Source organism: Platalea leucorodia (assembly GCF_965183815.1).
Source record: "Platalea leucorodia genome assembly, chromosome: 11".
Taxonomy (NCBI): Eukaryota; Metazoa; Chordata; class Aves; order Pelecaniformes; family Threskiornithidae; genus Platalea; species Platalea leucorodia.
This window is the reverse complement of record NC_138833.1, coordinates 18,832,000-18,857,812: the sequence shown is the minus strand read 5'-3', so window position 1 is coordinate 18,857,812 and position 25,813 is coordinate 18,832,000. Positions and strand designations below refer to the sequence as shown.

The window sequence follows — 25,813 nt, the reverse complement described above, 5'->3', positions numbered from 1 at the left end:
TTGACTTGATAAAGCAAATCTAGACCTTTTTTATTTTTATTTTTTTAAACAATTTGCCAAGACTGGAATGAGAGATAAATAGAAGGCACAACAATTTTGCTTTTTTTATACAAATACAAACTAAACATGAAAAAAACCTCCCTATTTCAATAAAAAATTTCACAAGTTCAGGAAAAGTGTTTTAAGAGTCAAGTTCTAGACATTTAAAACCTATCCCACAATCCAAAATTTTAAAGTGGTAAAACAGTAGTTTGAATTCCTTTCCGTGATCATGTATCAAAAGAAAAAAAGATTCTACGGATACCCATTATTCCACTTTTACAGCGCCACAGAGAGAAAGGTGAATGTCAATTTTTCAAGTGGCAACATCTCCGGACCAGAGGATGTTCATACGACCCTCAAAGGATAAATCGATAGTTTTGTTTTTCTGCCCTTGAAATACTTGCCAAGTATTATGTTTTCCTACAGGCTCTTGAACGCATGCACGTGAAATATTATTCCACTGACTGAAATGCACCCAAATTCAGTAGAAAGGGGGGAGAAAAAAGAAAAAGAAAAAATAAAGAGACATTCCTTTAGGAAAGACCACTGGTACCAAAAAAATCCAGTCCATAAGTTTGAGGTGAACAAGAAAATTCAGTTCTTTTCTTTTTAAAATCCACTTTTCCTAAAAAGTTGTTCCACAAAGCTGGAATCTGGGACAAGGACTAGAAAAAATAATCACAAAACCATAACACAAACAAAAAGGGGCCAAAATAGTATCAAACGTAGCAGTCTATAACAGGCTAGGGCCACATTCCAAGATACCCAAGGCTGAAATTCACAAATCTGCAGGAAAAAGGGTTTGCGCCACCATGTCAACATCCGCGATGCATTCACTGGCGTTGCCCGATCCCCCTTCCAGCTCCAAATCCTGGCTTCTGGGGCATTCCTCCACGTGGAGGCCCTCGAATCCCACCTCCCAGCCCCCCACGAGTGCCTCCAGGTCCACGTGGTCTGTTATCTCTGCGGTCACCCTCCCTGGCAGCTCGTGTTTTCTTCTCCTCCACATTCAGGCGCACCTCTCCCCTGAACATGATGGGCTGCAACAAAAGCAGAAAAGGTACTTTCATTAACAACTCTTCAATGTCAAGCACATTTCTGCAACCTTGTCTCATATCCTCCTCTCCATGAAAGGAAATTAAAGTTTATTGTTGGTTACTACAAAATGGTGATAGTCAAACTATGCATCCAGTCTTGTGCTTTACTGGAGAAGATAAAAAAAGATGTGAAAGAGTGACACTTGAAAAGCAATCTCAGGCTTAACACTGAGCACTGACACCTTTTTCTAAAAGGACTTGAACTATTAACAGTAACCTACTTTCATTAATATGTGGCAATTCACAATCTGCCACAATACAGAGTCCCAGTTGATTTTTCTTATGGCATGAAGAATGTCAGACACTGTCAGTGAAGTCTTTCACTTAGGTCAAGCTCAATTTTTTAGAACTGCAGCAGCAAGTGGTCACTTGATGGGGAAACCTCACTGAAGCAAGAACAGAGACTAGCAGGACCACAACAGTCTGCAAACTTCATTGCAGACAAAAAGTTGTAGTCTGCAAGAATCCAAGAACTACAGGAATAAGGACTCACTTGTTCCAAATTATTCCTGCAGTTGTGTAACAGACAAGAAAACGAAAAATATGATCCATCACTGGCACAGGCACAATGCTTTCTCATCAAATAGAAAGACTAGCCATTCACTTCTACTGAACTGACTATAGAACAGATCTAAGGATGAAGTACATTGCCCTCTAGCCATCAGCCGTGCTGGACAAAAAGATCAAAGCATCATGTTACAGCCTTATTACCAACTCCAGTGTAAACAGGTAGCAGACATCAGGTTTACCTTCACTGGCTAACAGTCTACCAAAGCCTTTTAAACTCATTTATAACAAAGCTTATCCTGAAGAAAGCCCTGCTGTTTCAGGACTATGTTTGCTCAAAGCACTTGGCCCATTCGCAAAACAATTCACACAGTGGATACTACAAACAGAATTTAGTGCTGTTCAAAGCAGGGTAGAGGTGTTAAACTGCTTTTACAGGAGTTAAGTCTATATAAAAAAAAATCTTACTTCAGAAAACCATGCCCATCCATTATAATTTAAGCATTTACATGGGCTTGCAGAAAGGGTACTTTGAGTGCACCAACTTTGAAAGCTTATTACACATTCAAAGCCTAACTTGGAAGCCAGCATCCATCCTCTTCTCTAGCTCCAGTTACAGCAAGCGGCACAGTTGAACAAGTAAACAAAGGCCAGAAATCCCTCGGCTGAGTGCGCCTTTGGCATTCCCTGGACACGACGTCTGGCACTCAGCTCTTCGCTACCTCTCCCACTGCAAGAGAACTCATGAGTGAGCATCTCTAGTTTGTTTCAGCAAAAACTCAACCATGCAAGTTTAAGTCACTGCTGAAGGTGTTCACATATTGCTTGCAGCTAAGAAATGACTTAAGGACCCACTGCCACTGTACTACTTGTTCCCACACCAATTCAGGCCAAAGTCAACCAGATTTACTCAACCTACTTTTAGCACTGGTTTCAGATGACCTGTTTTACACTTTGCCACATTGGAACTGCTCAGTTCACAATAGTAGGAAAGCAGTTAAGGAAGCAACTCTCCATCAGCATTCCAATCTTGAATCACCAGCTCCCTGTGAGAGCTTCTAGGGCTGCTGGGCTTCACATGCACTAACTCATCAAGTGTTGCCACAAAAGCTGCCAGCATACCACAGCTGAAGGTCTCTGAAGACAAGCGATATCCCAAACTCAGACCAAGTCTCAAGGCTTAAAAATCTGCACTCAAGCTACCTTTCAATTTAATAACATAAATATGCTGGCAATACTGCTGTACAGTAAAGACATGAAGAAAGGATGTCCCTGTCTGGTGAAAAGCTAGGTTCTAAGCACGCACACTGCACAGCTGTTACGGTGCATCCAGATTCACTGCCTACCACCACACTGTACAGTCACAGGGTGCACTTTTTGCATTAGCAATCACTAACAAGCTGAGCAGGTACCTCCTGCCTTTGTTAGCAGAAATTCTTTTCAACCTGCACACTAGTATAGCTTCTCCCTTTCAACCTCTTCAACAAACAAGATTCTACTTGTCCATAGGGTCAGACTCTCTCTACCTTGCCTTCTTGAAAGCTTTTTACCTGCTTTCCTGTGTAGAGCTCAGCGACTTCCCATTGTAAAAAGGCTCTATAATGAATAAATTCATGTTCACCTAAGTTGTTACAAGCTACTTCAATGACAAAAGACTCAATTTGTACAAATGCTGCACAAGTCTTGGTAATAGGAGGGAAAGACATCCCACTTACATGAAGATGCTTAAGAAAGGGCAAAGGGACCAAGAGAGGGACCAAGTAGAATCTTTTCTTGTTAGAGTAATCTGAAAAACACTGCCTGTTATTAACAGACCAAAAACCACTGACTAGAAGTTTATTTACCCTGCTGCTAAGGATCTTCTGAACTGGTTCAGGATCATCAAACACCACAAACCCAAAATTGGGGAGCTTTCCACCACTGTTGATGCGGAGTTCAACAACATTGCCATAGCCTGCAAGAGAAAAGCCAAGTTCTTGGGTCATACATTAGAATGCTCTGTTGACCACGCTTATGGCTGCAACCCCCAAACCCCGAGAGTACAGTAAAGCAACTAACTTACTTTGGAAAAAGTCTTTAAGTTCAGTTTTATCCACATCGTGGGGAAGGTTCCCAACAAACAGCTGATGACTGTCTGGGTATCTCACAATCCGTCTAGTTTCCACATCACCTTGTTCACCCTCACGAACTTGAACAGAAAAATAAAACTTGTTTAAGAAAAGCCAGTCCCCACAACAAACAAAAAAAAGCCATGGTCAGAATTAGCACCTTATAAAACAATCAGAATACACACTCTATTTATCCACGTATATATAAACACAGGTAAACATTCTACCCTAGCAAGTTTGTAACTGTTTGCTTTTTATCACCTGACTGAAGCCAAACAGTTGAGTAGAGACCTAGATACTTAAAGAGAATGCTAGTGAAATTCAGCTCTGAAGCTTGCCAGACATTCACACCAAGATAATCTAAAATAACCATATCCACAGAAGTAGAAATCATTCACTTACTGACAAAATTAATGAGATTTTAAAAGCTCTAATCGTTGTATTGCTTCCCCAAAACCATCAAATAGCAGAAAACAACAGTTTACTCTTTGTAGCTTCTCTTACTTGGTCTAGGACCCCTCTGTGGTGGGATGCTTGTTCGTTGCTCCCTCACTCGCTGATCCCTCTGAGGTCTCTGAGGTGGGGTCTGAGATTCAGGCTTTGCCTCAGGGCGGGGCTGTATAAATTCAAAAAGGAGTTAACAGGAAAGAATCAGACTTAACAGTAGGGTTCAGCTTTTAAGAGCTTAGATAAAGTAACTTGAAAATACAGGGCAAAAAGTCATAGTTCTTTCCACCTGTGACTAAAATGCATGTTAGCTCATGTTGGGTTATATGCTAAAAGCAAACATATCACTTGAGTAAGTTAGAATTTCAACCTCCCCCCATTCACAGTTACATACAATGAAGCATGTCTGCCCAAAGTGCAGCAGCAGTTACGCAGCTAAATTGTATTACATCAACTCATTCGTGACAAAATCTCATTCATGAATAGGCAGTGAAAAAAAATTAGAAAAGTTGCCTCTTTCGTTAAGAAGGTGTAACCATTTTAGATAGCAGATACATCCAGCACTCCCATGAACATTCTCTAGTTTTCCTCCATGAGAAACAATTCCTTTTCAACCCAAAAGCCAAGGAACAACATTTTTGTGAAGTCTATCATGAAACATTGAATTTGAAAGTCTTCCGAGTCTCTGAGAATTCAGATCATAAGCAAGTAGATTTCACCATATTTTTTCCCCACCTCAGTTTACTGTCAGTCAGTTTAGCACTTAAACTTATCCGGCTGCTGAATTCCTACCTGCGAGACTGGTACTTTCACAACATGAGGTGGTATTCCTGATACTGGAACAGCTCCACTGGGAGGGAGGTTCTTACTGGTTACCGATGCCCAGGAAAACGTCTAAAAAAAAGATTGTATCTCAACTCCAGATGCTTTTATCCTTCTGAAACATATTCCTGATAGTACAGCTAGCAGACACAGGATCATAGTAACAAATTTTAACCTGTACTTGAAATTCTGGATCCAGCCACTAGCAGTTTCCCCACAACCTCCTTCAAATCATTTCAACTCAAAAGACTTAGTGTAATGACAACAGAGTCACACTTCCACCCTATTTCTAAATTCTACGTAGAGTTGAAATAGGACATAGCAGTGGCCTAAGACCAAGTATCACATCAAGGTTAACCGAAGTATTGGTTTCCTGAGTACCCATTTGTCCACTTTTGCCTCCCTTAACACTGAAGAGTGACAAAAATCCCCAGGTAGAAATAAAGTCACATTTCCCCCTTTTTCCTTATTCAGCATGTTGGTTGCAGTCTGCTCAGAATTTCAGCAGCTCTGTTTACAAACAAAGAATCTGAGCCTCTCACTGCTGCCACAGTTCCCACACCTACCAAATATGCAAATCCTTACCTTAGCTCCTGGTATTTTAACCAACTAGTTACTAGCTAGAATTTCAACTACCTGTTATTGTGCAGGAACTAATGGGAAGGAGGCAACTAGTCATGAGAAGAGTAATTTGGGCAGGGGAGGAAAAATTACAAAGCATTTAAAACACTTTAATTCCAGATATTTTTCCTCTTGCCAGAGAGAGGATCATGCTCTACAAAACAGAGTTAAACATACTGACAAAGCCACCACATCATAGAAAAGAGCCATCCGCTGTCATTACCCTGGAGTCCTCTTGCACTGCAGGAGCTGGATCAGCAGGAGCTGGAGAAGGACTCTTTTCCACAGTCTCTTCTGGAGCCGACTCCTCTAATACCGGCTCAGATTTTTCTTCCTGCACCTCTGGTTCAGGTTCCTGTTCAGGTTCTGGCTCTGGTTCAGGCTCTGCCTCTGCAGCCGTCTCTTCCAGGTGTTCCTCAATGTCATTGCTATTAGACAGCACCACAAAAAGCAAGAAAGAAAAAGAGGTGGTATTGTATTTGATTTCTATTACTGAGTCAGGTAAGTAATGCTAATTGTCCGATACAGATGTCAGGCACATCACATTTCAGAAGAACAAGGCCAATCTGCAAATAGGGCACAGGGATCCAAGTTTCACATTGTTACACTATAGAGCAGCAAAAGCATTGCATCTACTGAAAATCCAGAGTCTCTGCGTTCAGCCTAGCAGCACTTTGGTTTCAGCTGCCCAATAAACAGAAGTTTGACTGTCAAAGAGGAAAATCATAAGTAGCAATAAATTCATTTGACCTGTTATACAGACAGTCTGTATTACAGAGCATCTGACTTCATCTAATAAGATATTATTACCTGACAGTCTGCTCGTAATAAGCACCAGTATCATCAGGAACAGCCTCAGGTGTCTGCTGTCTTTCTTCAGGTTCCTCCCCTTCCTCCTCTGATTCTAAATGAAGTTAGAAAAGGAAAAAATACACCACACACATCTTTAGTACTCTATTCCAATGCAAGGCATCTTCCACAACATGCAGGTGAAGTCTCTGCTGAAGAGCACGCAGGAAGCACTATCAAGATGTGACATGGAACAGACATTTCCTTATACTGCTGCTATCACTTTGGTTGCTCAGTTTTGACCAACGTCAAACAACATGTTCCAAATACTTCAGAGAGGCAGATTTATAGCCTACAAATCTGACTGCAACTGCTAAAATAAGTCTTACAGTTCTTTTAATAGAAACAGAATATGCCAGAAAAATAACAATCATCTGCACGTCACAACTCCTTGCTGGAGTGCAAGGAAACTACAGGCAAGAAAAAAAAATAGAACACAAAGCTTAATGCTGATCTGCCTTCTCCAGCACCAAGATTTCCTCTGGTCTGGGAATGGAGTGCTGGTATAAACCCAGAAACAAACACCAGTAGAACCATTCAAAAATTCCTGCTACTTACCCTCTGGAGGCTCGGTGTCAGAGTCACCAAAAACCTCATCTTGGTAGCGGAAGATATCATTGTGGACATAAAACTTGTTTGCTACAGAACCCTAGAAGAAAATCAAAGGGAGGAACCAATTTAATTGCATCAATTGCAGAAATGTAAAAACTGAAATAATGAGAAAACAAGAGCAAATTGAGTAAATCATCCTTCCCACATAAAATTAACCCAAACTTGTCTCCTTCAATAAAGTGTGTTATTCGGCAGGGGGGAGGGGAAGATGCATCATACTAGCAAGTCAAGCATGCATGGAACAATGAGAATAAAGTTGCATTAGTGCTTTTAATTCCAATAGCTCACAACACTGAAAGTAAGAGCGAGAACTTTCTGGGGTCTAAAGTATCCATTCTTAGCTCAAAGTCAAACTGAAATATAAAATAATCTTGCAATACTTCTGTCTTCACTACCATTTTCAATTATGTGAACTGTTTTGTTCAAAGGTGTCTATTTAAAAGCCACCTCAAATGCTAAGTCAGTACTTTATACAACAAGAAAGTCTGGAACCCATGTCTTCAAACAACAGGAAGCATTTTCTTCTTTCTAGTAGTTCTTTGCTTTAAGAGGACCAGTTGCTAGGAGGGCAAATCAAAGATAAAGTAACTTTAAAATGCTTAAGAAAAAAATACGTATTGCACATACCTAGTAGCCAAAAGTTAGGATATTTATAACTGTAATTATGATATTCAAGATTAACATATGACCATACAGAAGTGGTGTAATTTCCTACAGAATCTGCAGAACATTACTGCTGAATTTTGTGGCAAGCTACCCTCCCAGTCTAACCGTTCAGATTCCAACACTGAACCAGGCAGGCCTCATTAATCCTGACATACCAGAAGCTCTATAATAACTCTAGCACTCAATACAGCATACCTCAGGTGCAAGTACAAATGTTTGCATGAATCTGCGCACAGGCTGCATGTTATTGGAGAGCTCTCCCATCACCTGGACTACAACACCATCGTTGAGAGTAGCATGGGCATCCACATGACGAATCTTTGTGTGGCAATCCTTGAAGTTTAATGACAGCACCTTCTTGTGGATATCCTATGAAAGGACAGTAAACAGGTTACACTGCAGAAGCCATTTCTGCTAAGTTAGCTTTCAAAGAAAGCAAAAACATAAAACACTGTTTCAAAACACATTCCCTAACTCTAGAGAGAAAGCTTGGCAGCACGCTGTAAGTTTGCTTTGCAAGCAATTTTACATTATGAACTTTAATAAACGAAGCATATCTTGCCTAATTATTGCTGTTTACAGTTACAGTTTTCTCTCCCCATTTTTTTTTTTTTTTTTTACAGAAAGGACTTGGGCAAAGGGGTATGAATCATGGCTGGGTATGCGTTTCTTCTCAACCACAAAGGTGAGAAAAAAAGGAAAGAAAAGTGAGGTTTTTTTAAGTACTTACAGATTGCCCGTACACTGCGTCAGCTGGTTTTCCATTGGAATCCAAGCCACCATGGACATAGGAAGAGTTCTTTCCATAAAACCTGTTGGAAAGAAATATTTTAACACTAAGCTTTGCCATGTTACATTGAGCCTCTACACTGGAGTGCACTATACTCTTAAGCAAGTTTTCTGTCTGAACTATTGAAATACAGTCAAACAATTTCATAATCCTGTTAGCGATTTGGGGCAGGGGGGTTTTGATCAAAAGGGAAAATGCAAAGTTCTCCTGTGTAAGCTGTAGCATTCAGATGTGTCAGATACCCAAACACTAAGAGCCAAAACTAAGTCTCATAGGAGCTAGATGATCCAATCCCATTCTCCCCTTTCTGTACCAAGTCCCTAAAGCAACATAGCACCCTGAACACCCAGGATGCTGAAGGCTTCCCCTCAAGTTTAGTTTAAAGCTTGAGCAAGGAGCAATGGTACTTCTTTGTTCATCTACAGTAAAGAAAGTACTGCAGGTAAATCTTCCATTTTATAACGGAGGGATTACAAGCTAAAATGTCATAAAACATCCTGGGACTGCATTCTGCCAGCAGATAAAAGACTAGAACTGAATTCCATGGCACACTGTAAACTTTCCTCTGACCCAAATGGACAAAGTCAGCTGTCCACCTAAGTGCAGAAATACTCTGAATATGCGTTCCTGAGATTCGGGGAAGGAAGGCTTCAGAAACTGATGTCTAGCTACTCAAAACACAGCAAAACAAAGCGTATCTTCAAAAATGAGGGTAGTTCTAGCAATGTAGGATACCTGTCAAATCAAATAGGAACAATTTTTTTAGATAACAGAATGTAGCGTGCTGCACATTCGTAATTTCTGATTTTCCTTTAAGAAAGAGCTGCTGGTATGACTGACACATACCAATGTACAAGTATACACTATTTTCAATGTTCTTCCTCTAGTCAGGGGCATTGTATCAAGACAAACTACAAAAATGCTTAACTAAACATTTATCCAACTTTCATTTATATTGATTACAACTAGAAGTAGCACACTTGTGATTTACATTTTTTCTTCTTTTTTTGCTTAGAATACACGTATAGCAGGATTTCAGTAACAACCAGAACACAGATATTGAAAGAATTCCTGTAATCTTTATTATCCAGGTTTTAACCCAGCTGATCAAAACTGAAAGCAAACTACACCCAGAGTCTGCCTTGAGTAAATTAGATTTTTAAATGTCCAAATTCAGCAAGCCAAGACGTGGTAATAACCTCATTCATCAATTTTAACATACAAATTCAGAAAATCTCACAGAAAACCAAATAATAAAGCGAAGCAGAGCTTTACCTGTGCAAGTAGTCAGGTGCTTGGTTCAGCAGAGTATAGTACTGCCTCACAAATTCCCGCCCGACCAGCAGGGGACTTGGCTTCTCCATCACCATTTCTTTGGTCAACTGAAAACTATGGAAAAATCAAAAGCTCCATAAAACATGAGCATTTCACATTGCTGTTCACATACTGATAGCATAAGCTACATAATCACAGTGGAAAGCAGGCACCAAAACCCATTGGCAGTTTTACCACAGTAAGCAGTTTAACCGATACGTCTTCCGAGTCATCAGCCTTTGGTGCTGAGGAGAGGACTGCTGGGTACCAAACCAGTGGTAGGAGAGGCTGCATGGGCGAGGGGGATTACCTCATAACATGTCAGCATTTAATCATCCTACATACCCTCAGTAAAAAGCAGGTGGCAAGCAAGTACGGTTCTTCAAGAGGATTTGCTAAGTGGCTAAGTCATTTACAGTCGATCCAAGTTCTACTTACCTCACTTGACTTCACAATCAGAATTAAAAGTCAGATGTTCTAAGGCAAAGCCTGTGCTACTGTATTAAGGGCATTTTTAAAAGATCAGAACAAGTCCAATCTATTTTTATCAGCAGCACAGCACTCCTTGCTTGTGAGTAACAAGCACTGTAGAGGAATATCAGATTATATTAAAATTACTATGCTACAAACAAAGGCATGCTGCTCTTCCCTTGCTTCCACCAAGCTCAGCAAGTCACCTCTCACTTAAATCCCGAAGACCAGTCAAATGAACAGTACCACCCATACCCAGGCCCGGGGACAAATCCATCTAGGTACCTTCTACCTAATTTCCATGGATCTGTAAATTACAAAAAGAAAGGCTTTCCAGGTAGATTACACAATATGTGTATCTTCAGTCCAGGTCTGTCAAAACCAAAGCACATTCCTGTGTTTCCTTCCTTTCAAATACTCATACACAGTGTTCAGACTCATACAAAATAGGTTCAAACTGGTACCAGAGCATATTCTTGCTACCTAATACAGAAACAAAAGTAGATTTTCTGCTTCTTACTCAAATTATACCAACAGGTAGCAGAATGAGCGCTTTGCAGACAGTTTTGCTGTTGATGTATCACAGACTATATACGAGAGCTAATTTTCCTGCAACTATTCAGGCCCTGTAATGCTGACAGTAAAGAGCTACCAAAAGTGTTATCTGCAGTGAGCCAAGCAGATGTTGTCCAAAAGGGCATCGAAAGGCCACATGTAGCAGCTGGAAGAACTTTCTCCCCATTACTGACCCCCAATCCCTTCCCCTACACACCACTTTCCCAAACACACAGTATGCAAATTCAATATGCACATATTTCAGGTGTTGTGCAAATCAAAACCAATACACTACTAACTAGAGACCTCTAAAAAACAATTCAGCAGTCATCATTTACTTATCTGCTTTTATTTAAGACTGCACAACTACAAATAGCTGCAAGAAGGGGCAGCATCAACTAAAAAAAGGAAGTCAAACTAAGTAGTCCTTCTGCACAGACTAATCCAGATGGAGTCTGCAAAGTTCATGCCTAGGCAGTTACGTTACAACAAGCTTTCTCTTGTCACTACACATAACAGCATCCTGTATCCTGGGCAAACAGAGCTGCCCACAACTATCCTCTGAACAAAGCAGGGAGGAAGAAAAACAGACTGCCTCTCCCATATACTTATACTAAGCTTTGTTCCAGTTCATCCAAGGATCTTGTTTGACACTTCCATTACGTTTGTTGAATTTCAGAGAAGCAGTCCTTTAAATGCCAAGAACTGACAACAGACTATAGCTTCAAAAGACAGAGGTGACCTACTAGGTTAGTGTTATTACAGTGACAGTTTCAAATGCACACCATATATAGGCCTGCAAAGGAAGTTACAACCACGCTGCTGGATGTACCAGGAATGCAGACCAGAAGCTTCAAACCCCAAAGAGAAGAACATACAAAAAAGACAACATGGAAGCTGGTATTTTGGATAAAGCCATGTCCAAATCAACCCGGCAAATTCCTTGTATCTCAAACTGTGGTCTAACACCCAACATACTGTAATCAAAAGACACAAGGCAATGTTTATCCATACTAGCAGAACATACAGATAATATATTTGAGGATATGATCACACCCAAACTCCCAGCAATGGTCACCATGCACTGCATCCAGCTTAGTCAGAGATCCAGTACACAAATTCCTACCCTGGGAGGTATGCAGTTTAAGGTTCAAAACAGAAGATACAACTAGAATGCTATTAACATGACAACAAAGATTGCTCTATTTTGCATACATTGATGTGTTTTGCTCTGCTTTTAACACAACCCCACACAAACTTTTTCATTTTATAAGTGTAAAAATAAAGTGCAAAGTCTACCCATTCTATTTTTTAAATGCACTTTTTGTAAGTTTAAACACAGGAGTGAAAGATCTGACAGGCTCCAGAGGATGCATACACACGAGCACCTGCTCTTTCAGTAGGAAGTGTGTGTATGACCACCACACAAGGAAATGTTACTTATATGATAATGAGCAGAAAGGATAAGACCAAACATGACTTAGACCTGAAAAAGGCTCTTCAGTACATTCAGAAGCTTTCAGTTGTTTGAGGATATTTTCAAGAGCTAACTGCAGAAAGAAAGCGATACTCCAGGGCTGGGTCTGGCCCGCAGGAAGCGCTCAGATTCTGCAGACCGCTTTCATTTTAGGAAGTTCCCAGTATCTGCGGTTTAGAAAAAGCTTTCGAATTGTAAGCATAATGTATTACAGATACAGATGTCCAAGACCAAGCACAGTCTGAAGTGACAAAAACCTCGAAGATAAAACTTGTTTGCCTTCAGTGCATGTTAAATTAGATCCCCACAAAATATTATCAGACGATAAGAAAAAACACCACAGGTAAAGAAAGGCTAAACTGTGGGTACCACTGCCGATTTCCTCATTTAACTTTGTTTCCTGTCAAGCACTTGTGAAGCTCTATCATTAGAAGGGGCAGGACAACCCTAAAACAGTGGGAGCAGAAATGGCAGACAGACAAGACCCACATTTTAGATCCAGTTGGCTTAACTGACAATGCAAGACTTAATTGCTCCACAACAGTTAAAAAACTTGCCTCCGTGCTGTGAGTTTACAGTTAGAAAGCCAGTCCTACCATATCCCCCAAGATCACTGTTTGGAGTATGACAAGAGTTCTATGTAAAAGAACATACACATGCTGCTTGTTCACTCTTCTTTCTCTGGGTTTTTTTGGTTTGGTGGTTTTTTTTGGGTTTTTTTGGTTTTGTTTTTTTTTGAGAGGGCAGGGTGCAGAGGGTGCATTTAATTTCTTTGTAAAGACTAGTTTCCCCTGAAATTCAAGCTTATTCCGATAGATGTCAATAGGTTGGTTTTCTACTCAATTGTTAGTGCTGAATCAGGCTCTTTTGAGAATTATTTTCATTGCTTCTAGAATATGAATGTACAAAGTTTGACATCCTCACATAATGGTAAACTGTTACCTGTAGCACTCAAATCTCAACAGCTCATGCACCAAAAGCTCTTTCAGATTTCTCCTCTTCAGTGAAAAGAGTCCTCACCTGTATTGACCCACTAGCAAATCGTCTTCAATGCTGTTCAGAGCTGTCCCAATTCTGTAGTGAAGACATACTGAAAGTAGTGGCTTGTGCTGATTACGTCTGTCATATTTACAAGCTAAAAATCAAAGGACTTCCCTACTGCTAAGGGTGAAAAAAAAAAAATCTACCAGAACTAACCCTTAACATGGAAAGAGGAATAGCAGAATGCCCAGTTCTCATTAAGTGGATCTGAAAAGAAATGGGAAAAACCTTTACATGACCTAATCGGAGGACGACAACAATCTGGTTTTACTCCTGCTGCACCTGCTGCTACACTGCCAGTTGCCATCTGTTCTTGCTCTCCAGCCAGCACAACCTGAATGTTAGAAACCAAGCATCTCCAGAGAGAATATTTGCTCCCTGCTACTCATGAGCAATTCATTACTCCACTATTCCTTGACCTAAGAATAACTGCAAATATTTCATACTGCATTTCTATTGCAGAGAGCATAATAGTACCAAATGCTTGAACTGTCACAACATTAATCCTGATAGCAGCTTATCCACACATTTTCATGTCAATTGCGATAATGAGCAAAGGGTGAAAATTGACAGGAAAAGCTGAAAATCAGATGATTTAAGATTCATTCATAAACATACGTTCATATTACTCCATATATGCAAAACAAATTGGATAATTCAAATTGTAACAAATATACTAGAACAATTCTGCAACATTAACTGAGCCCTTTCCTTAAGCCAAGAGACTTACGGGAAGACAAATACCTCCTTTACTGTGGTTATCACCTGGCTGGTGGAAAATTCCGCCATCTGTTACAATGCTCCTACTTGGCAGAAAATCAATGCTAGGCACTGAATTTCTAAAGTCTGGTTATGTAAATTAGAGCCATTTATGTGAATTCTCTATTAGCAAATTCAGATGTAGGTTTACAAAACCTATTAGCATATTCGTATTCAGAAAAATAATAGACTCCAAGAACACCTAAGAGCTAGCATTGGTTAGTATTTTCTCACCAAACTGTTACACAGTGAAAGTGAACTAACCATTGCTGTCTCAACTCAAAATTTGTTTATTTTTAAATCAGACAAGGAGTTTAGTCTGAATCTTGTTTCTATGAGACTTCTACACAACAAAAATCTCTCTAATGTACATCACACGATGTTCAGGCTCCCAGACAACCAGTGACTGCAGAACCCACTTTGCCTTATGTAACAAGCCAGAGGACCAGACTCCATTGAAGTAAAACATGCAAGTCAAAATCCCAAACTTCACTTCCTAAAGTGTGAGGCAATATTAAACATCTTCTGTCAAGAAAAACGTCACTACTAACAGAAAGACAAGTTAAAATTTACATTGAAGCATATTCTAAACAGGCCACTGTGTTTGTAACATTATCCTTATGCCTTTGTTCTCTGCCATCTTCATTTCCATGTTTTTGACTTGCATTTCAATACAAGCAGCAGTCTCAAAAAATCCATAGTTAAAATAAGACATTATAGTTCTGTTTGATTGCAATATTACACAGCAGATACAGGGAACAACCCTATAGCAGTTCACACTTTCTCTTTTGGCTATCCGTGTGCTATAAGGTGACTCATTTGATACCACATTCCTGTCCATCTTTACAGGCTACCGAAACAGTCATGTTGCCCCCCCATCCTTCTAATTACAGGCTTAACTAAGATTCTCATAGAGCTGTTACACTGTTTCCAACAACCTCATCAGCTTCTATGAAATAAAATTCACATCTTTCATTTCTACAACTTTAACTATACAAAAGCAACTCTGACAGTATGATTGATGCGTTACCCTGATGAAGGTATTTTTCCCCTCTAAACCAGAATGTCAAACTTTTCATGCAACTCTACTCCCTCATTTTAATATCAGTTAATTCCTTAACATAAAAAGGCTCTTGGAAAACTTAAGAAACACCCAGAGCATCTCACATGGAAAAAGGGGTGTCCGTATCTAAGCACATCGCACTACAGAGCTGGCAAACAGCAATTTTGCTAGACATTAAAGGTCTGGTCAATAGTTAATAGGATTGCGTAATTAAGTGTCATTTGGGATTTCTCCAAGTTGCTTAGCAACAGGTGAGCATGTTCAAAGCCACAAACCATTTATCTATATCGAGTAACCAGCACTAGAAGCAGTTACTACTGCTGCTTTGGACAACAAAAAAAAATAGCCAGTACAGATAAAATCACGAAGAAAACTCCTAATATGCCTCCAACAGGTATGATATAGATTAAAAGTTAAACAACAAAAGCAAAGCAATTCCAGTTAATTCCAACTCTCCATACACTTTACATGACTAGCATCTGCTAGTGCTGCTGACTAAGCAAAAAAAAAAAAAAGAGAAGCTGGTACCTGTGTGAACTATGATACAAAACATTACAGAGTGAATAGTGAAACACAAACAAGCTAAACTTGCATCACTAGGCAAATTCCAGTGCCCATCTCAACTGGGGATTTATATCATTACACCAGCTTGCTCAAGTAGGAAGAGTAATGTAAATCTTTTCAAGGAAATGCATATTTCATAGAATCATTAAGGTTGGAAAAGACCCTTAAGATTGAGTCCAACCATTAACCCAACACTGCCAAGTCCACCACTAAACCATGTCCTCAAGCACCACATCTTTTACATACCTCCAGGGATGGAGACTCAACCACTGCCCTGGGCAGCCTGTGCCAGGGCCTGACAGCCCTTTCGGGGAAGAAATTTTTCCTAATATCCAACCTAAACCTCCCCTGGCCAGCCTGAGGCCGTTTCCTCTCATCCTATCGCTTGTTACTTGGGAGAAGAGACCAACCCCCACCTCACTACAACCTCCTTTCAGGTAGTTGTAGAGAGCAATAAGTCTCCCCTCAGTCTCCTCCTCTCCAGGCTGAGCACCCCCAGCTCCCTCAGCCGCTCCTCATAAGACTTGTGCTCTAGACCCTTCACCAACTTTGTTGCCCTTCTTTGGACACGCTCCAACACCTCAATGTCCTTCTTGTAGTAAGGGGCCCAAAACTGAACACAGTACTCGAGGTGCGGCCTCACCAGTGCCGAGTACAGGGGCACCATCACCTCCCTGCTCCTGCTGGCCACACTATTCCTAATACAAGCCAGGATGCCATTGGCCCTCTTGGCCACCTGAGCACACTGCTGGCTCATGTTCAGGCAGCTGTCAACCAACACCCCAGGTCCTTTTCTGCCAGGCAGCTCTCCAGCCACTCCTCCCCAAGCCTGTAGCGTTGCATGGGGTTGTTGTGACCCAAGTGCAGGACCCGGCACTGAGCCTTGTTGAACCTCATACAGTTGGCCCCGGCCCGTCGATCCAGCCTGGCCAGGTCCCTCTGTAGGGCCTTCCTGCCCTCCAGCAGATCAACACTTCCACCCAACTTGGTGTCATCTGCAAACTTACTGAGGGTGCACTCAGTCCCCTCATCCAGATCATCAATGAAGATATTGAACAGGACCAGCCCCAGTACTGAGCCCTAGGGAACACCACTTGTGACTGGCCACCAACTGGATTTGACTCCATTCACCACCACTCTCTGGGCTTGGCCGTCCAGCCAGTTTTTAACCCAGCACAGAGTGCACTTACCCAAGCCATGAGCAGCCAGCTTCTCCAGGAGAATGCTGTGGGAGACAATGTCAAAGGCCTTACTAAAGTCCAAGTAGACAACATCCACAGCCTTCCCCTCATCCACTAAGCAGGTCACCTTGTCATAGAAGACCAGGTTAGTGAAGCAGGACCTCCCTTTCATAAACCCGTGCTGGCCGAGCCTGATCCCCCAGTTGTCCTACACATGCCACGTAATGGCACTCAAGATGATCTGCTCCGTGACCTTCCCCAGCACCAAGGTCAGGCCGATAGGCCTGTAGTTCCCCAGATCCTCCTTATGACCCTTCTGGTAGATGGGTGTCACATTTGCTAACTTCCAGTCACCTGGGACCTCCTCAGTTGACCAGGACCACTGATAAATGATGGGAAGGGGCTTGGCAAGCTCCTCTGCCAGCTCCCTCAGTATCCTCAGGTGGATCCCATCTGGCCCCATGGACTTGTGGGCATCCAGGTGGAGGAGCAGGTCAGTGACTGCCACCTCTTTGACAACTGGGACTTCATTCTGCATCCTATCTCCATCTCCCAGCTCTTGGGCCTGAAAACCCTGAGGATGACCAGTCTGACTATTAAAGACTCAGCCTTCTCCTCATCCTTCTTGGCAACGTATCCCTTCGCATCCAACAAAGGAGGGAGATTCTACTTGGCCCTCCTTTTGTCACCGATATAGTTGTAGAAACATTTTTTGTTACCTTTAACAGCAATGGCCAGTTTAAGTTCTAGCTGGGCCTTCACTTTTCTAATCTTCTCCCTGCATAACCTCACAACATCCTTATAGTCCTCCTGAGTTACCTGCTCCTTCTTCCAAAGGTGGTAGGCTCTCCTTTTTTTCCTGAGTTCCAGCCAAAGCTCTCTGTTCAGCCAGGCCGGTATTCTCCCCTGCCTGCACATCTTACAGCACATGGGGATGGTCTGCTCCTGCACCTTTGAGATTTCCTTCTTGAATAACATCCAGCCTTGCTGGACTCCTTTGCCCTTCAGGACTGCCTCCCAAGGGACTCTGTTAACCAGACTCCTAAACAGTTCAAAGTCTGCCCTTCTAAAGTTCAGGGTAGCAGTTTTGCTGACTCCCTTCCTTACTTCTCCAAGAATCAAAAACTCTATCATTTATGGTCACTGGGCCCAAGACAGCCACCACCACATCGCCCACCAGGCCCTCTGTGTTCATAAACAGCAGGTCCAGCAGGGTACCTCCCCGGGCTGGCTCGCTTACCAGCTGCATCAGACAGTTATCTTCCACACACTCCAGGAACCTCTGAGACTGCTTTCTCTCTGCTGTGTTGTATTTCCAGCAGATACCTGGTAAGTTGAAGTCTCCCATGAGAACAAGGACTAGTGATTGTGAGACTTCAGCCAGAATTCAGTAGAATACTTTGTTTCCTCATCCTTGTTGGGTGGTCTATAAGAGACTCCCACCAGGATATCTGCCTTATTAGCCTTCCCTCTGATCTTCACCCATAAGCACTCAACCTTATCATTACCTTTGTTGAGCTCTAGACAATCAAAACACTCTCTAATGTACAAGGCTACCCCACCACCTCTCCTTCCTTGCCTGCCCCTTCTAAAGAGCTTGTAGCCATCCATTGCAGCACTCCAGTTGTGTGAGTCATCCCACCATGTTTCCATGATGGTGACCACATCATAGTTTTCCTGCCACGCAATGGCTTCCAGCTCCTCCTGCTTATTGCCCATGCTGCGTGCACGTTTAAAACACTACAAGATACCAGATACACTGAGAGGCGAGTTACACTTCTTATTTTAATACAGCCCTAACTATCTGAGGGGAACAAAAAATAAGTTGTTGACCCCAAGCCTAGACTATGAAGTGCTGAAAAAGCACCTCAAATTAGTGGGCAACCAAAGTCTCAAAACACTAAAACTTGCCTCCCACTGGATGCCAAAGTAGACAATGTCACAGGGAACAGTGTGACAGCAATACAGCCTGTATTTTATACAGAAGCCATTACAGACAGTTGCCTGCCTGCAACCACTTCAACTTTTCTGTATTTTGACAGATTCGGAGGTATTCTGCTTGAAAGATGTTATCTTAAAGGCAGCACTATTTCACAGGAGGCAAAACACTTGGAAGCCAGAGCCTGAAAGCTGAGCGATGGGATAACTTATCCAATGAATAATGAAATATTTGAAGATCAAATTGGAACAAGTTGTGAGGTTACCAGCATTCAACTCTTACTAGTATCTTCTGGAAACATTAAGATAGTCCATAAGATACATGTATTCCCTAGGAACTTCCAGAAGCAGGCACTCCCTAGCCGAGATCAGATCGGTGTGAAGTGCTAGATATATTAATAACCTTTAAAACCAACACCTAATAAGTCTGAGGATCCACATCCATGTTTTAACACAGCCGTTTCTCCATTCACTGCAGCGACTAGTGTCTACTGTATGACAACCACACAACCTACAAAGACAGGCAGCGCCTAAGTTCATAGGGTACTCGAGGTATTACAAGGAGCTGGATCCTAAAAAAATAATCACCCAGCAACCAGAATGCTGCATCCTTGGGCAAACAGCTTTCTCTGTGCTTAATTATCCTGATGCTGCAGAAAGGCAGAGCAATACCTGAACCCCTTTCTGAAGCTCTGAGACATACTGATGAGGGACACTATAGAAAAGCTAGACATTACACCAACATATGGATAAGAAAAATGAAATTAGAAGCTTAACTAATTTATAATCAAAGTATCCAAGCAACCAATCCAAATTTAAGCACGAGAAAAACATTTTCATTACAAGATTAAAAAATAATTCAGAATTACATTCAACACTGCCCATGCTAGTACTGAAAAACCCCTCTGCTTGCCAGTGGCAGATGGGAAGCCTTACTCAGCAGCAACGCATAGCCCTTTAAACACTATAAGAATACAAATAAACAAACCATGAAGCTGCAGAAGAGCTGTCATTCTAGAAGTCAGCTCGTGTTTTTGCTAACAAACCTAAGTGTGATCCACAAGTTGATGGATATGATAGAGTCTGCCAGTTTGTAGACAAAATTCAGTTTTTTCTTGTATTGTTCAGCTCTGCCAAGCAAGAGACACAAACTGAAGATTTCGACTGCTGTTACTCAGAATCTAAAAGAACAGCAACCATTTCAGAAAAATATAATTTCTAGAGCATTAAGCTTAAAAACAGGGAAACAAAATATAAAGACTACCTAAAACATAAGTTAAACTAGTCAAGACCAGCCTCCATACCTGTACAGTAAGGAATGTTCATTTGGGGAAGGAAAGAGATACTAGATACTATTCCTGTAGTTAGGAGCATAACGGTCCACCTACTGCCCAAAGACAGACAGCAAATTAGGTCCTGTTTAAAAGGTGGGGGGGGAAAGAATCTTAAAAATTTGGTATTAAAGGTCAGTGATATCACATGAGTTTCTCACCAAGTTGTTTTTCTTGGATTCTCCCCTCAAAACACTTTGCCTTCCCTGAGTGCCAGGCCTATTTTGGTGTGGGTTTGAGGTTTGGTTGGTTTTTTTCTTCTTCTTCTTTTTTCCTTTTTAAAGCTATCTCAACTGGCTTCCAATTTTCTACTTTGTATCACACAATCATCACTTCTATTCAGTGATGCAAAGAGAGGGAGGATAGCATTTCTGCAGAAGCAGCATAAGCATTTGAGTCCTTGCTTAGATTCAGCAGCAAGAAACAGGTTTTACTGTAAATTAACATTTGTAACACCTGCCCTATGCCCATAACCCAGCAAGGGTCACCTTTCAGTAGCCAAATATCTGGAGTTCTTCTTTAGACTGCAACTAAGGTATTTAGCCTTACTTTTTGGAAAGTTCTGCTCTACTGTGTCACAAGAGAAAAAGAGTCAAACTTAGAAGAGATATCAAGTTATTTCTTATGTTACAAACAGATCAGTGCACCGAGTTTCACATTTATTATTTACTTTTGTTTCAATAATGTACACTATAGACTTATGATGGGGGAAGTGAAATGTTTCTCATATGTCTCAATATGGCTTTGCATCTCTCAAGAAGTCACCAGAAGCTTCCTACTTGTTACACAAAGGTGATACAGAGTAGGCAAGGTAGAAGCTCTAGAACTAGACACACAAATTTAAGTTCCTATTACCTAAGCTTTATTGCCTAAAAACAACAAAAAAAAATACTGAAGCACCAAATTAGACATCTTAATCTCTGGTACTTCTAGATGCCCAGAAGACAAGAAGAGAGCCCTGGACCGATAGCTACTTTGCTAAATTCCTCCTGTGGCAGGACTCTGCCATTAAAAACAGACTTGCACACAGTCTCAGAAGTACAACCTGAAGCTCAATCACTATTTGGGGATTTTTCATGAGACAACTTCACCTGCAATAGGTCTTGCCATAGAGGTCAGGCAATAGTTTTATTTTTAAAGCACATATAGACAATTTGATCATCCTCCAACAACAGCTGCCCCCAAGACAGTCACAATAGTCTGTATGTGCACTAATTCCTTTGAATTCCTTTGCACATTTCCAGAAGTACAGTTCTCAATTGCTGAGAAGCTGTAATCAGGTAAACAGCTCCAAAATAATTGGAACATGCCTCATCCCCTCTCCTTTTCATACTAGAACAGTTCTGGGAGCTGCACATATCCTCCTTCAGTTTGATAGATATAAGCTGGAAATAATCTTGCCACTGAAAAAAAGTTAAGCAAGGGTGCTGCAGAGGGACCTGCTGTAACGTTAAGCTTAGATGACCTGCCTGGAGCCCAACAAGTAACACTTAACATCAGAGAAAGATAGCTATGTTGCATTTAGCATTACAGAAAAAAAAGGCCCTTGTTATTTGATGGAAGTACAAAGTGAACTCCTCTTGAACATCTGAGTTCTCTCAAAACTCAAGGCCTTGAGAATTCACAGAAATATTCCTACACTTCTTTTAATAATCCTGAATCAGATTCTCCAAAACAGGCTTTCTTCTATACCTGGGTGAAGGACTTCCTCATTTCTAGCTGGACCTATTTCAATCTCATTTACCCTACAATTAGAAGTAATGTTTTTCTGTAAAATTACATTTTCAAACATGCAAATTTCATCCTAAAGGGTAGTAGGATAGTGCTAGTATGAATGATTTCTTTACTCATTTTTTAATGAAAAATAAGCCAGCTTTATGCTTATACTGCTCTCCAGACTGCTTTGCGATAAAGTAGCTACTTAGACCCTACGATTTTGCCATTAGAACAGGTTTTGTTTTGACATCCAAGAGCTGCTCCAACAACTCGATGAAGTTGGCAGCAGGTCCAGTCTTCTTCTCTTAGGTCTGTGATTTTTCCATTTGGCTCCATTGCAGCTTCTTAAAGTAAAAAGCAAGAGTTACTCATAAGCAGTCAGAAGAGGCAGATTAGAACACCTAGCTACGCAGACGTTACACTGAAATTCAAGCTCACTCCCAGTTGGATTAAAATCACCAGGATTACAATTCAACAAAATATTTTCTGCATGTCAAGCAACAGATACCTGTTAAGAGAGTCAACTCTTTCACCTCTACCCATTTTAGGCACAGAAGACTCTTACCCTTCATATATAGACTGGATCCTAGAACTTAAGACTGATCCACCGTGGCACTGTTAGACACTTAAAAACAAAACAGAAAGTCAGCCTAATAGCAGTCATAAGTGAAATGAGAAAACAGTACAGGGCACTGCAGAAGAAAATGGAAGATGGCCACCAGCATTCTACATTTGCCTCAGCAAGGAATCAGGTTCGTAACAGATTATTTGTACATAACTGACAGCTCATAATCTTCTAGCTCTGAAAGCAGTACTCCACCAGCTATGTCTCTCTGGAAGAGGTCCAGACTTAATATAGCAAAACTAGGACCTCACACCAGTATAATATTCACTGCCTGCAAAGTTTTAGGGATTCTTTTAGAGTAGCTGAAGATCAGACTTTTTAATTTTTTATTTTTTTTTTTTAATTACTCAATGAGGTAGCTGAAGATTATCAAGTCTATTAGTAGTTCCAACAAGAAGTTAATAATTACTTCAACTCTGGAGAGTCTACACAGGCGCCTGTTAGAAAGTATCCAGCCTTCTAGACAGAACTATCACTTTCACCTTTGGTTTGTTTCAAGCACAGCAGACTACAGCCAGCATAACAACTAGCACCTCCCTGCCAGAGCCCTGCTCTACTTTGATTTTTCTCTTTGATTCTTCATTCATCATGTTACTTAGTCAGGCAAAAAGGTTCAGGTTCTAATATTAAAAATGAGAATAATCAATTCAAATGTTTTCTAACTCATCAAACAAGCCATTTATGCCAACTTTTGAGTGCTCTCTCAACAGGTACTACTGTTATGAACAGAAATACCAGTACGTACTGTAACACCATCTTTGCTTTATTTAACTTTCATTAAAAAGTGTTCCTCTGTATATGTTTGCCTTACAGTCTAAAAGGCGAAAAAGAAAACACTAGCTTTCTGAACCAACAAAGAGCTTGCTGTTTCAGCAGGTGCATAAAGATTTCATGTTTAAAACTAAGATGTTCAAACTTAAGAGTACCATCAGTTGTGCTGAACTCTATTGATGCTGTTGTGCCAGCAGCAAAATGAACAGTAGAGCAGTGGTCTTATAATTACAGCACAAACAAGCCTTGCATGTTTTTGTTGCTTCTTAGACTCCAACTGCAAAGAATCCCTACAGAAGATCCTGATGGTTACACCTGACCCACATAGAGAAAGGAAATCTTGTCCACCAGGTCTTCTACCTTAACTTTAATTACATTTTCTAGCCTTCAACTTAAGGAGTTCACACTTAAAAGAATACAATCTAGCAAAAAAAAAAAAAAGAAAGGGTAGTTGCCTAATTCACACAAGTCAAGAATTGGAGACCACTATTTAGCATTCAATGTATACAAGATTCTTTTTAAAAGAAGATTTTACAAGATTTACACTTAAAAATAAGATACACATTTGTGAAGGTTCCAATGTTGATCTGATTCTTTTTCTAACAGATTTTGTACAATTACACTTTCTAGCATGTTTTAACACTGCCTTTCAGACAAACTAGTCCCTGGAACATGTGATGCTATCAAAAAAGTTGGGAGATCATCATAAAGATGCTCTGTGACTATTAGGATGTAAGGCCTTAAGCACATAAATACTTAGAGCTAGCCTTCAATTTAGCTATATGTTCCATCCACTAAGCTTTTTTTTTTTAAGCTAAACTCACAACTTCACAACATTAAGTATACTGACTGAAACACCCCAGAAAAAGGTGAGTTCAGCTCACAGGATGTGAACATCCTGCCACCAGTATCACAGAACTATCTTTTTAGCAAAATCATCAGGCTTATGCTTTACAGAGAGGGAATAAGAAAAATGAAAACTTGGTCAAACGGAAGATTTCTGAAAAGGTTTGAAATGCATTTTTTGTCTGTCAACTTCTGCACTCCCTTCTCTTTATGACACCAATCTAAAAAGTCGTGTTAGCTAAAAACAATCCAACACACATACACCACGTTTGATTTATGGCACCTGGAAGCATTAGTTTTCAGAGCCTGATAGCAGTGTCCACATTTCCTAAAGCTGTCACTCCTGGCTGTGAGAGCACAGGCTAGACAAAAATAGCATACACTGGAAACATGGCGTCTTGCTGCAAGTGCTGCTTTCAACCAATTGTGAAAACAAGAAATAACCTTTTCTTTGTAAGGCATACTTACTGTATGCATGCAGCCCTTAACATAAAAGGTCACCAGGTAAGCCCGTTAAGAATTAATAACGTATTAGATCATCCAGATCAAGACTAAAATGTACCTTGAAAGATGTATGGAAGCCTTTTCCCTGGTCTTTCTCTAGCAAGGATATCTAGGGCCTTACTAGAGACCAGAAAGTCTTCATACAAGCACTACTTCGCATTTAAATCTTGGCTTAATCTCGGATCCAGCCAAGGTCATGCGGCAAGTCAGGGTAAGATACATGCTCTCTTTCTGCTCGAATTATGACTCCCTTCATCTATGAAGTTAGAGCGAGAGAGACACCTACGATCTGATACAGCAGTACGGACAACCTCACTCTGTAAGTACCCAGTATTAGTCCCTCAATCTACAGCTACAGCTAACTATTGAAAGGGGCTACCTCAGGTACCTGCCAGGCTTTGGGTCGTCTCACACCTAACCCTCACCCCCCTCAAAAAAATCCCCCCCAAAAAAACGCGGATGAAAAAACACCGGCGTCTGTAGAGCCGAGAACAAAGCTCGCAGCTCCACACCTCGACTCGCACAATGAAGGCCCGTCAACAGCCGATCCCCCCCGCCTCCCCCCGCAAATAACGCTCCCTTCTAAGCAACCGCTCGCCGAGCGGCGCGCCGCGGTACCCCGCTCCCGCCTCCGAGCGCGCCGCGGGACCAGGAGGTTCCTCCCGCCTGCGGGCCCCGCTCCAGAGCCCCACAGGGGGGCTGCGAAAGCCCGTCCGCGGGCTCGGACGGGAGAGCGCTGGCCACAAAGCGCCGCCGGGATCGGGCGGGCCTCACTCGCGGTACCGGGACAGCGGGAGCCGCCTCGGCGCCGGGAGCGCGAGGGCGCACCGGCAGCTCCCCCCTCCCCCCAGACCGCGGCCTACCGGGGCGGGTGGGGGGGAGGCACCTCAGGCCGGGCCCGGTGCGTGCGGCCCGCAGCCGTCCCCGGGAGGACGTGACCCCGCCGGTGGCTCCCGCCGGCTCCCCCTGCGGCCGCGGGCCCTCCCCCTCACCTGCGGGCGGAGCGGGACAGGAGCGGGAGGCGTCGCTTCACCACAGGCCTGCCCGGCGGACGAGAAGCACCTCACGCAACGGCGTGCTCTGCCGCCGGCTAGAT

At 41.7% G+C, this 25,813-nt stretch overlaps 1 protein-coding gene across 2 annotated transcripts; it reads right to left on the bottom strand.

Annotated features, from left to right (window-relative positions):
- G3BP1 (G3BP stress granule assembly factor 1) lies at positions 1 to 25,813 on the bottom strand. 2 transcript variants are annotated; one of them, XM_082323915.1, is made up of 12 exons: positions 25,710 to 25,813; positions 9,837 to 9,950; positions 8,502 to 8,583; positions 7,967 to 8,140; positions 7,052 to 7,142; positions 6,455 to 6,548; positions 5,868 to 6,072; positions 4,994 to 5,095; positions 4,259 to 4,370; positions 3,709 to 3,834; positions 3,491 to 3,621; positions 1 to 1,082 (listed from the first exon to the last, which is right to left on the bottom strand). In XM_082323915.1, exons 2-12 carry the CDS (start codon positions 9,929 to 9,931, stop codon positions 876 to 878), a joined length of 1,419 nt encoding a protein of 472 aa, XP_082180041.1. In that variant the 5' UTR covers positions 9,932 to 9,950; positions 25,710 to 25,813; the 3' UTR covers positions 1 to 875. The 2 variants fall into 2 exon arrangements, with proteins under 2 accessions (XP_082180041.1, XP_082180042.1); XM_082323916.1 differs by having other exon boundaries at positions 3,491 to 3,600.